The sequence below is a fragment of the Theobroma umbraticum genome, unplaced genomic scaffold (assembly GCF_002168275.2).
Source record: "Theobroma umbraticum cultivar Fairchild unplaced genomic scaffold, ASM216827v3 scaffold_4.1, whole genome shotgun sequence".
Lineage (NCBI taxonomy): Eukaryota > Viridiplantae > Streptophyta > Magnoliopsida > Malvales > Malvaceae > Theobroma > Theobroma umbraticum.
This window is the reverse complement of record NW_018397258.1, coordinates 8,743,966-8,756,579: the sequence shown is the minus strand read 5'-3', so window position 1 is coordinate 8,756,579 and position 12,614 is coordinate 8,743,966. Positions and strand designations below refer to the sequence as shown.

General features: G+C 34.8%; 1 protein-coding gene across 3 annotated transcripts; it reads right to left on the bottom strand.

The window, feature by feature from the left end:
- Window positions 1-1,238: 1,238 nt before the first annotated feature.
- PRP39 (Tetratricopeptide repeat (TPR)-like superfamily protein) lies at window positions 1,239-11,381 on the bottom strand. 3 transcript variants are annotated; one of them, XM_021424247.2, is made up of 14 exons: window positions 11,240-11,381; window positions 10,283-10,735; window positions 9,779-9,888; window positions 9,059-9,288; window positions 8,262-8,429; window positions 6,617-6,983; window positions 5,971-6,114; window positions 5,148-5,300; window positions 4,943-5,059; window positions 4,194-4,274; window positions 3,935-4,072; window positions 3,208-3,522; window positions 2,085-2,198; window positions 1,239-1,613 (listed from the first exon to the last, which is right to left on the bottom strand). In XM_021424247.2, the coding sequence occupies exons 2-14, from the start codon at window positions 10,689-10,691 to the stop codon at window positions 1,506-1,508; spliced, it is 2,454 nt and encodes an 817-aa protein (XP_021279922.1). In that variant the 5' UTR covers window positions 10,692-10,735; window positions 11,240-11,381; the 3' UTR covers window positions 1,239-1,505. The 3 variants fall into 3 exon arrangements, with proteins under 3 accessions (XP_021279922.1, XP_021279921.1, XP_021279923.1); XM_021424246.2 differs by having other exon boundaries at window positions 10,283-10,731; XM_021424248.2 differs by having other exon boundaries at window positions 10,283-10,792; window positions 11,240-11,372.
- Window positions 11,382-12,614: the final 1,233 nt, after the last annotated feature.

Below are 12,614 nucleotides of genomic sequence, written 5' to 3'. Positions count from 1 at the left end.
AAATTATTTATAAATATTTAAATTCATATATTTTTATTTTGGATTGGGTTAAATGATATTTTTTTACTTATTACTTTATAACTGATTATTTATCATTTTATAATTTCTTCGTGTTAAAGTGTCCTGGATGTTAACACAAAAAATAAAAAATATCATATATATATATATATATATATTATATAATAGCATACATCATATATTATAACACATTAACAAATTATATTAACATTAAATAATAAATAATATTTTTATTAATATTAATTAAATAATTATTAAATATAAAAAAATTTTATTTAAAATAAAAAAACATAATTTCTAATAAAAACTCTCAAGCTATTTAAAAAAATTGAAATAAAACTTCTATATTTTTATTGAGTAGAATCAAACATTTATATTTTTATTTTAAATGAAATAAATTTTTATATTTTTATTTTGAATCAAATAAATTCTTATCGTTAATTATAAATTTAATTAAAATATTATTTATTATTTTATATTATATAATACTAATATAGTATGTCAACATATTATAATTGATAATGATATGATAATACTAACATCATAAATAATGATAACATTAAATGTTAATTTAACATAATAACTTATAAATATAAAATGACTGATAATAATTAATTATTATTATTTAATTCAAGGTAAAAATAAAAATACTTAATTAAAAACAATAAAAAAAATAAAAACCTACTTGAATAGCTTAAAATTTTATTTAAAAATTATGTAACATAAAAATACAAAAATTTAATTAAATAATAAAAATTAAAAATTTATTTAAATACTCTTATAAATTTAAATTTCTTTTTTAAAGTGTTATAAGTTTCGATGAACGTGGCCGCACAAAATGACAGCGACCCCTTAGGACTGAGGGCATGGGCAACACGCAAGAGGCAGAGCGCATGCTATGTTAAGTTACGGGCTGAATGGGTGGAATCCAGTAACGCTGACGGCAATAAGCGCATGTATGTTTTGGTAAGATACGGGAATGGAAGACGGAGGCCTACCAATGCTAAAAAGTGCAAGCATATCATATCAGGGAGGATTCTCATCTGAATTAATTTCTCTTCAAACCCAAATCTATCCATCTACCTCCTCTAACGGACTTACCACTTTATGATTTAACGGTAATTACCATTTCCTTTTCAGCAGCACAGAAGAAAACCAGAAATGTTTGCGCCACACAAGGAAACTAAACTTGTTTTTCCTTTTCACCGCTCTAAGTCCCATAGGAAACACAACTGCAGATCTGATCCCATAAATTACTAACATTTGTACAAAAATATCTAAAATCAAATCACAGAAATAGACCACAATACCTACTACAGTACAATATTTTACCACTGCCAGATTCCTACTCTCAACATCTACCCCACCCGCAACCCCAAAAATGTCCACCTTGGCTAACTGCAAGTTAGAGACAGCAATTACAGGTCAGGTTAAGCATACAGATGATCAATGAGACAAAAAAATTAGGCGACCATGTTATTTCTATCTCAATAGTAAGGCCCATAATAACTCTGAGGAACTGTTGCGGCAGGTTGCTGAGCTGGGTTTAACGTTGTGGTAGCAGTTGGTTGAGCATAACTTTGTTGAGGAAACGTCTACAGAATATTACAGAAAATACATTAGCTCCACACAAGAAAAAGTCACTACGGAATGTTGATGAGTGTGACACTTGAATATTGTACTCAAAAGAAGTTTAAAGGAAATTTACATGACCATCATTCCACAAGCATAAGCTTCAAATTTTAAGTGTCTGCTGCAGTGCAGATTACCTACCTCAGCTATTAAGTAAACCAGCACAGGGAATGTGCTACAAATCTTTAAAAATGTTTGCAATTAATGAAATAAAAAAGGCTTACATATCCAAATTTAAAATTCAATCAACCATTTCAGTTGAAGAAAGTGAGGACCACGTTTCATACATAAGAAGTAGCAAGTGGAATGATATCCATGTCTCATTTATTGGCCTTTGTACATCAGAGTGACAGTTGTTTTACTAATATCTCAAACTATGGTTTGCCAAATTGCTGCAAAACGAATCAGAAGCAGTTGTTTAAAAGGCTTCATACCTGAACAGGATATGTTGTTGGATAAGCACCATAACCAGCACTTTGTGGAACGGATGTGGGTACTTGTTGAGTGGCGTAATTGCTACCATAACTACCATACGCACCATATGCAGCCTACAAATCAAAAATTATAAAACAGTCAACCAAACATGAAAATGGCACCCGAGCATTTGACTCATTAATTGATGCATTATCCCCTTGTCTAAAGAGCAGGGTTCGAATCCCCCCTCCCCTAATTATATAAAAACAAACCATCAATTAAAAAAAAAAAACATGACAATGACAGCAAGAAGCATAATATGCAAACATATAAATGCGCAAACACTCAATGAGAAATTAGTGGCAGCCATAAATTGCATGCTAACATTTCAGCTAGTTTTCTAAAGCTATGGCTGCTATTATTCCTCTTTCCATGTCCTTGCCATATATATTTCTCTATGCATGCTACCCTCATATTTTCTCCTGTACATCTATTCATCATCTTGTCTTTCCTTGTATCCCCATACATCCAATGTAGCATTGTCATTCAGCAACCATCATAAAACATTATTGTTAACATTCCATCCTGTAAAACATTCCTGATCTAGTTGTCATCCGATAAAACTTTCCATCAAGTTCCAGTTAAATTTTTTGATCATTCAAGATTCCCGATCCACTTTTTCATTTCATCCACCCCACTTAAATCCTATGAGAAAACATCTACCAAATAAGTCCATAATAGGCACAAGCTAAAGATCATCACAGCCAATCAAGGTAACCCTATATGACCAGAAAAAAGAATCAACCTCACTGTTTTTTAACATATGAAACAAAGAGTTGAGGAAGAAACCAAGGCAGAGAAACCACTTTCCATTATATTAAATTCATAAAGATCAACAGTCAAAAGATAATAGGTTAATAATGAATATCACACTGCATATATCAAATACAAGTTAAGTCTTTTTAACATTTCATGGAATACAAGTGCTTCTAACAGCATATACAAATTAAAAGCACAAAATCATATGAGTCTAGATCACCAATATCAAAATAAACAAATAAAAAATAGCTAGAATAAGTCATGAAAATAAGATAAGCATGTCCTGGTATACAATTAAAAATACCATTAAAAACTGCAATCTACCTGTTGGCTGTAGCCAGGAGTCCACGGTTGTGCCTGTACCTGTGCCTGTGCTTGAGTAGTGGGTGGCCAAGTTTGAGGCTGTGCAGCATAACCAGCAGGCCACTGGTTTTGTGCATTTGGATAGGCACCCATCAAAGACTGGCCAGGTGAAGGGGCACCAGAGTAAGATTTTGCCAACTTTGTCTTATCTGATGACAAAAAATCTTCAGCATGACGTTTTCTTAATTCCGACATGGGCCTATGAGGTAAAAAGAGCTTAGCATGCCGATCTTCTGCCCTTTTAATGGACTGTACATCTCCAAAGAGACTCAAGAACTGCACCATTATTTTCCGAAGTTGAGCTACCAGTAAAAGGTTTTATTACAACATTTTTTTCCATTAAAGCACCAATTTAAACAATCAGAACACTGAATTCAGCGTCTCAAACAGCATCACAATCTTACGAGAAAAAGTCTTCAAACAAACTCAAGACATTTTCAAACAGCATTCACAAACTTGAGAGAAACATCCTCAAACAAACTCAAGATAGAAAAGGGGGTCAAAATTATGGCTATAAGTAATTTCCATTTTCCAGCCAAATTCACCAAACCTCCACACATGAAACCACACAAAGTAGCTTAAGCAGAATATATTGCTAAGGACTCAATGCACATGCAGACAATTACATTCGATTGCAGCCAATAAACCAGGTCATGCGCAAGCAACTTTTTTAACACAAAATTATTACCTCCAAAAATATACTAGATAGATCTTCCCTGTCTGCAGCACTGCCATCTGAGTTCGGGGCTATAAACTTGTCAACTAGGGATTCTAAATAATCAATCTGCCTTGGTGGTGGCAAAATCGTTTCAAAATGTATTAATGCCTACATGTAAAACAAAAGAAAAAGCAGAAAACAGAGGAGAATGTTCAGACAAGATGTAATGATGTAAGCACGAGTGCATGCATGCGCATGAGAGAGAGAGAGAGAGAGAGAGAGAGAGAACCTCAAGGAATGGTTTAGACAGTTGGACTTGGTCAAGTGCTCCAGTTAGAATTTCCCTAGCCTTCTCTGTGTTTCCAGAAACCTACCAAAAAATGCAGCGAATGAGAAAGATGTGCCATTAGTGAAAGAATATAGCAACAACAATAACACTTGGTACTAACTGGCAATCAACCAAAATAATACAGAGACAATTAAATCAATCTCTTTTGAGACCAGCAAAATTCCCTTAACCAAATCACAGACCTGATAACATAAAAACAGCCTCAACTACCATAAGGTGTTAACTGGAGTGTGCATCATTTTATTTTTATGAAGAAATTAAGACATAAGTCCCACTTTTGAGATGGAATCTATGAGAAATTAAGAATGATATTTGGACATTGGTTTTTCCACAAAAGCCATATAAACCATACTCAGAAGAAAAAATACAAATGCCCATATGTCTATGGTAACAGAGAAATGCTGGGACATAACACATTGCTTATTAAGTTGACATTAACGGTATTTGAAACTAGAACATGAACAAGCAAATATTCAGAACATTAGCAGTAGTAAAATATTAACAAAGTGCAACACAAATTTAGACGAAGGTGGAGCCAAAAGTGACAAATGAAATTTCAATCATTCTTTTAAAAAGATCAACAGTATTGAAATTGACTCCTAAATCAAAGAAAAATCCCATTTTACTTCACATGAATCATATCATAATAAAGACAAAAGAAATTAGGCATCAGAAGCACGCCCACCTACCAAGTATATAAATCTAGAGTACTGAGCATACAGCATTGGTAATGTTTGAGAATGCTCTTTCCCCTTTTCAATGGCAATGGCTTGCTCATATAAAGAGAAGGCATCTTCAAGTTTCCCCTGCATAATCAAGTTAAACAACCCCTTTAAAACAGTTAACAACATTTACCACAACTAGAACCACATGGGCGTGCTAGCATAATCTTACCAGACGGCATTCCATATTTGCATGCTTAATAATTGCTTCAAGAAGACCAGGTGAAATTTCACTGTGAACAAGGTGATATGCAGCTCGAGCACCTGATATGTCCCCGTTCTGCTCCTTGAATCGAGCAGCATAAAGATGGATCTCTGGTTGCCTCTGTCAAATATTGGTCACAAAGAAAATAACTAACTAGTAAAATGTAACACAGGTTGAAGTTGTTGCAACTAGCATGAATGTCACCATTAAAATCTCCACAAGTAAACCCACCAAATATATCAGATTGGCTATGCATAATAGTAAAAACTATTTGCAAGCCTAAATTGTTTCCCTAAACAAAAAAATACAGTGTTCATTCTTGAATTGAAAAATGTCATGGCACAGCATGTATAATGAAAAAGAGGGGGACGAACTTTTCTATCAAATAATTTTTTCAAGACAACAGGTTACAAATTTTGACCAGACCTTTAGATGCACAATGATCTTCAATCTCTTAATAATAATAGGTTAAAAGTTACAAATGAAATTGACTGAAAACCATACTACTCCCTCTATCCCATTAATATCACCTCTGTTTGACTTTTTGATTCTTTAACTTTGACTTCTTATTTGAAACTTATTACTCATTAAAATTCCCAATAAAATTTGAAAGATTTCCTTCAAGCATTTTTCTTTTCAAAATTTCATTTCAAAAACCTTAAAATAAAATAGGTCAAAGTTGAAAAGTTTTATATATGAAAACCGAAACTAGAACAGCTCTTATGGGGGGGCAGAAGGTAAAATTCATCCCAGGATCAATTTCAACAAACCCAAAATCGTCACTTCATACCTTGACAAAGACTTGTGTAGCACGTGCAAGTGCATTATCAGCAAGATCCATACTTCCACTGGCTTCCATACACAAAACATATCGGATCCAGTACTCAGGATAATTGGCACAGGCTACTAGGCACCTTTCATATAATTTGACTACCTAATTCACAAATAAAAGTATAAAAGATTAGAAAGGTATTCTGGTACACCAAAACATCAAACAAGGGGATAATCGAAATCACAAGGAGAAATGCATAAGAAATACTCCATCATCGGAACAGAGAAGCCCCTCAAATATGATGGGAGGGACCCTCCTTGCCTGACAGATAAATGGTTAGGAAGACAAGAACACACCTGCAGGCATAACATTTGAGCTTTAAAAAATATAAAATAAATTTACTATACAATACATTACAAACCTAAAATGTCCACTGACAAATGAGGGTTTGAAGTACTTAGCCTCAAAGAAACCAAATCGAAGGTCCATGCTTTAATCTCAGTACATTTCCCGTTTAAAAAAGTTGCTTCACCCAACGATTTAGCCAATAAAGCAAATGATGCAGCAGATGTTACTAAACTGTAAGTCAATATATAACAAACAAGACAACTGAACTCCACAAACCATAGCTAAATTGAAGGATGGACAAAACAAACTCAAATACCTTATTGAAGTCACCCTCTCTTTCTATAAAATCCAGGTAGTTATGCCAATTTTCAAGCTCCACAATATTGAGGGGTCGCACATGAAAGTAAGGCCTTCTAATAGCTGTTTCAAAACCAAGGATCTTAGAATCGAACTCTTTAGCTTTCTTATATAGCTCCTCTCTAATGGCAACATACTTCCCCAACTCTTCTGCTTCTGTAGAGCCCACAGTTACAGGTTTAGGAGTTTGTTCTGCAACATCAGGATGAACCTCTCCCTCATCTACTTGTCTATCGCCCTCTGAAACTACAGCTGATGCATTGGCAGCAGCTTCCTCTGCAGTCGTTAATTCTGACAAAGGGCGACTTCCAGCCAACTCTTTAAAACTGTAATACCATTGGCATCAGGGAATAATCAAGATACAGAAGCAATAAGCAAAATAACATGATGCACTAGGTAATCATTATCCACATCATCATTAATTTTTGTAAATAATGCGAAAATGCATCACATTTTGAATAACACAAGGAGAAGTATCTTTGTCCCATCCCATAAACCTGATCCTCCCTCCCTCCCCAAGATTTTGAACTTGAGTCTAGCATGACAGTCCCAAGGTTTAACTTTTAGGATGTCTCCTTGAGGACTACATATGCATTCCTTAGAAGTACAAAAAATCAACAATATGAACATTTCAACAATAAAAACATCATATCTTTAAGATGGGCACGATGCAACCTTTAAACAATTTTGAGCAGTTAATGGTAAGATTAAATCAGTAAATGTTTATGCTATCAAAGACCAAATGAAACCAGACCAAAGATATCCATAAACACACTTTCATCTAATCCCAGTAACTAAATCAAGGAATCCATTGAATTCATCCAATTGCAGACGCAACTAGCCAAACCACCGATGATTTAGTGCATTATGTTCTATCATAGAAGCATCCCTACCTAACTTCCATTTTCCATAAGTGGAAAAAATTAATATGACAATGCAACTTAAAAAAAGAAACCACTAATCCACTTCAGATTCAATTAGTAGATAGAGGACATATTTCCTAACAGAATCAAGGAAGTAGGTAATGGCTCCAGTGCCAATGGAGGCTTTGGCAAAAATCAAAGCTTTTTGTACGAAAGGCTGTCCCTTGAGCTATCCGCATTTGATGTTAGAACCTTCAAATATTTTTAATCTTTTAAGAACCTAGCTAAATATTGAATATCAAGCTTATTCATGGATGCCCGTCAAGGATTTGGTTATCAAGTTCCCCTTTAGACTCCATTTGGTATCTACTTTTGCTACTTGTAGAAGCAAAAAGAATTTATCTTCAGATGCAAAAGCAAAAAAGCTTTAATGGATTAAAAATGAAAATTTTTGGCTTTCATGGATAAAAAGTAAAAAATTATATATGCAACCAAGAGCATGAATTGATCTTACTTTTTAGCCATTTCCTTATTATTCCTTTATAGCAAAGTTAAAGAAGTAAAAAAGCCAAGAGCAATGAGAAAGGATAACAACCAAATGGACCATGATAGCACGTTCATTACTTTAAGTTTGAGCCAATCTCACTAGAAAAAATCAGATACATCTGGCAATATGGTAACATAATGTACACACAGCAATAACATAAACAAATAGATATGAAGAGACACAATAGAGCTTACCTGTTAAAATACCTATCTAGCTGTTGATTAGGATTCTCCAATATTCTAGTATAAATGACAGCAAGGCGACTCCACTCCTGATGCATGTATTCATATTCAATGTATTTATCCCAAAGAGGGAAAGATAGATAATCAGTTGCAACATATGCTAATCCCCGTTCAAAAAGCCTGAAACACCATGCATCAGAATCGTTATTACACATTTAGAAACGCCATCCAGGAAATGCAGACACGTCCACAAACAGAAGATAGTGGGACCAATGTTGAAGCAGAAGGAACAATTCACTCTAGACACGTCCAAACGCTGCATTTACCTTCCTGATAAAAATCAAACTATGTCCGAAATGAAGCAGTGATAGAGGCCATCTAGCCCTTAACTGGATGAGATCTTCCCAGCAGCATTTTGCATATTGATGCACCTCAAAGTGTCAAGGTTAAAGTAATATTTCATACATAACTACATGACTATGACACAGGCTTCAAAGAGAGAGGGAGGGAAGTAGGAAGTGTAAAGAACTCAGGAATATGGTCAATATCCTAAAACAATTTCAACTGCTATACGTACAATAGCATAAAAATCAAGGGTATAAAAATCAGGAAAAAAAACAAACGCATTTCTAAAGTGCATTCCCATCAAACCTTTCCGCCATATATGCGATGAATTGCTGTTGCAGGCATACCGAAATAATGTTAGAAAGCAACAAAAATTACAAGAACCTCATGTCTAGGAAAACTCACACAATCATGATCCCCTAATGCAGAACAGGAACAACAATAGGTAGATCAACACTTCTTACCTTCGGATGGTATCCGGATCTCCATACGTTTCTATGGCAAATGCACAGTATAGCACCCAGATGTCTACAGAATATGTCACTCCCTGAACTGCTCTTTCATAAACCTCCACAACTTTGTCCATGGAGCCTATGCGTGCTTCATGATCTGCATACTTTTTCCAGTAACCATAACACAAAGGAAACTCGGCCAAGAAAGCATCATAAGCCTTCCGAATTTTCAGTATATTGTTCTGCGTACCAGGCGTAGATGAAAACATCAATTGGCAGAAAAGAGATACATAAAATTAGATGGAAAAAAGAAAGAGGATGAGGAGTTCACCAACTAGGAAACATAGAAACCACCAATTTCGAGGGGGAGATTATTAAAAGAAAAAAGGAAGAAGCATAAAATACACATAACTGTAAGATAGGTGGCACTCTGGGCCCTCATCCCACTAAAGAAAATTTTTAACTTAATTACAGATGACTTTAGTCACTTTTCTCAAAGTTATTAAGGTGACTTTCCCCAAAACAATATGCATTTTGAGTATGGCCCCTACTTCTCCACCACATAGCCGTATTTGATCTTAAGGGTCTCTACCCAACCACAACAAAGGAAGAAGGAAAAGCAAAGATTAGATATTAGCTAGGCAACAGAAAACTAGCTAACAAAATTTCCAACAGGTAACACCCAGAGAGCCTGTTTGTTTATCTTGTTCCAATATTTTCATGCTCACATACCTCTGCAACCTTCTCTGTCTCCTCAATCAGTGTAGTCCAAGCATTAAAATCCAAAGAATTAGCTCTCACAATACTCCACAAACGATCTTCTTCACCAGACATAGGTGGCACTAGAAGTCAAAAATAAATATAAAATGGGGAAATGAGTTTCAAACTTTCTAAATATAAAAAAAAATTAATAATAATAATAATATAGGGAAGAGACATAATGTTGAATTTAAAAAAAAAAAAGATATTTATTGTTAAATCTGTGTAGAGGTCCAAAGAACTACTACCAAAAGCTTCATGGCAGATTGCCAGTAGATAAAGGCAGATTGCCAGTAGATAAAGGCTATTTTAGTGCTCAACTACCAAAGCTTTTAGCCGTCATGGCAGATCTCTATGTTCTTATGTTGCAAAAGAGTTAACATTACACCACTGAGCAGGTTTGCAAATCATATTACATAATGCAACCTTCATCATGATTGGACATCAAGAGAAAGTGCCTTGTGAGAGAAAACGTACCAGAACCATCCACAAACTCAGGTGCGGCAGAAGCACCACGCACATTATCAAAAACATTTCCATTCTCAACTGTCGTGGCATTTCCTGCTTCATTGACAACATTGCCATTTAAAGAAATGTAACCAGCAACTTTAGATGTGTCTGCTGTATTTCCAGTATCAGCAGCATTCTCATCTTTGGATCCACCAGCTGGCTTACTGTCATAGATTGCACTGATTTGGCCCTCTTGACCAGCAGAATTAGGGTCACCACCAGATGCAGCATAAGCTCCGTCTGCAGGAGCACCAGAAGCAGTAGGATCTCCAGTAGCCTCAGGCATGTAAGCACCAGGGCCAGTCGAGTTATAGGCCGCTGATGTATAACCCATAATTGCTGATGAGCCGGCAACTAAGGCTTCACTATCTCCCATTCCAGCGTGGAAACTTTAAGGTAGAGTATATAAACTGAAACTGACTACCAAGAGAACAATTTACTGTCATTACGTTATACACAAACAATACCCGAACAAAACTGCAATAAAAATTATTCTCCGTTAAACTTAGATAAGCCCAAAACCAACACCACTACCTAAACGCATCTCTTTCATTCCAACAATCCTCACTTTTTTTTTTAACTTTTTCTTCAGAAAATTCTAGAGAATAACATTTACTGCGAAATACCAACAATATGCAGAAAAAGAAAACCTAAAAGTCTTGTAAGAAATTGGCAATGAAACAACCAATATTCTCTATCAAATTAAACTGAATTAGCTCATAACTAACAGTGGTTCGGAGGGAGAAAATAAACTTGTTCGATTGACAAGAAAGACTAGTCAAAAAGAAAAGGCAAAGCAATTAAATCTAAAAACCCTAAAACTTCGACATAAAACCCTTACCCAACCTTAAACGTTTCGGCAAAACCAAAACCCTAATTGAAGAAAACAATAGAGAGAGCCAAAAGAAATGGCTGGAAACATACCGGGAGAAGGGGAAGACGGCGTTGTGGATTCCACAATTTGGAGTGTTTTATGTCGAAAGGTCTTTACAAAGGTCTACTCTTTGGAGTTGCACTTTCTCAGAGAGCGAAACGGAGGGGAGAGGAGCGGGTAGGGCATCTGAAGTCTTCTGCTGCTGGCGGTTTTTATTCCTTGATTACGTGGAACTGGAGGTGAATCTGGGCCGTTTAATCCCTGCATGATGGTTTAAACCTGGGCCGTTGGATTATTTGGAGGGCCTTGGGGCCTTTGGGATCGTGGCAACAATGAGTGCCAGGTGTTGGGAATTTACGATGGTAGACCACTGGGCCTTCCTTCTTCCTTGGGGCCCCGTGTATTGGGCTTCTGTAGTGCATTGGTACATATAACACATTTTCGTTTCTCATTTTTCTTTCACATTGAAAAAAGGATTTGCCATTATATTATAACTCCATTCAATTTTATCCACCTACTAATTTTAATTTCGTTAATTAATGAAATCATAATATTTCATTAATACAAGTGACAATTTCATTGATTTCCATTACTTTTTTATTTAAAATTTAACAAAATTAAAAATAAAGTGACAAAATTGAAGTACAAAGATAAAATTCAGCATTGTTGGATTGTGTAGTAACAAATTTGGTCTTCATCTCATTTATTAGTCATTATTTTATAAAATGTTAAATACATTAAATTTAAATGTATAACACTTTTGGTTAATATAAGTATTAAAATTAAAATGCCAAACAAGCTATGATAATCAGCTTATATTGATAAAAAAAAATAAAAAATAAAAACTATTTTCAAATATGAATATGTTGAAATAAGTTATATGTATTTTTTTCTTTAATCTTAAATCTCAAAGTTTTTTTATATAACATTTTGAAACTATGATATGTTCAACACATAAACAAATATATCAATTTAACAAGTTAATATGCATGCATGTATGTGCAAAATTAAATATATGTATTCACGCATATATATGTAAAAAAAATTGCATTTAAATATCTAAATTCCTACTTACATCCCAAATGTATAGATAAATGCATTTTGAGAGAGTAGTTAAGCCTTTTGGTTAAATTAAGCAAATGTCATTATGCTAACAAGTGTTCAACACTGAACCAAGAGATGTTATACAGTCCATGTTAATGGTATGTAGTAACAAAGGTAATAGAAGCCAACTTCGTCTGCTACAACTACAAGAGGTTTGCTTGCAAAGTATCATTTAAGGTGCAATTGGGCAAAGCCATTGCCACTTGGCAGCCAAAAGCAAGAAAGAAAGGCAAATAGAGGGAACAAGTGTCCGTCTTGCTAGAATGGCAGTGTGGAACTTCTCCAGCAAAACAAGCAAGGTGTCAGGCGTAAATGAAATCT

Coding starts and splice junctions, on each gene's coding strand:
- PRP39 (XM_021424247.2), bottom strand. CDS start 10,691: ATGGGAGATAGTGAAGCCTTAGTTGCCGGCTCATCAGCAATTATGGGT. Junction 4,275..4,942: donor ACTCTAGATTTATATACTTG/GTAGGTGGGCGT, acceptor ATTTTTTGGTAG/GTTTCTGGAAACACAGAGAA. Junction 3,523..3,934: donor TATCTAGTATATTTTTGGAG/GTAATAATTTTG, acceptor ATAATGGTGCAG/TTCTTGAGTCTCTTTGGAGA.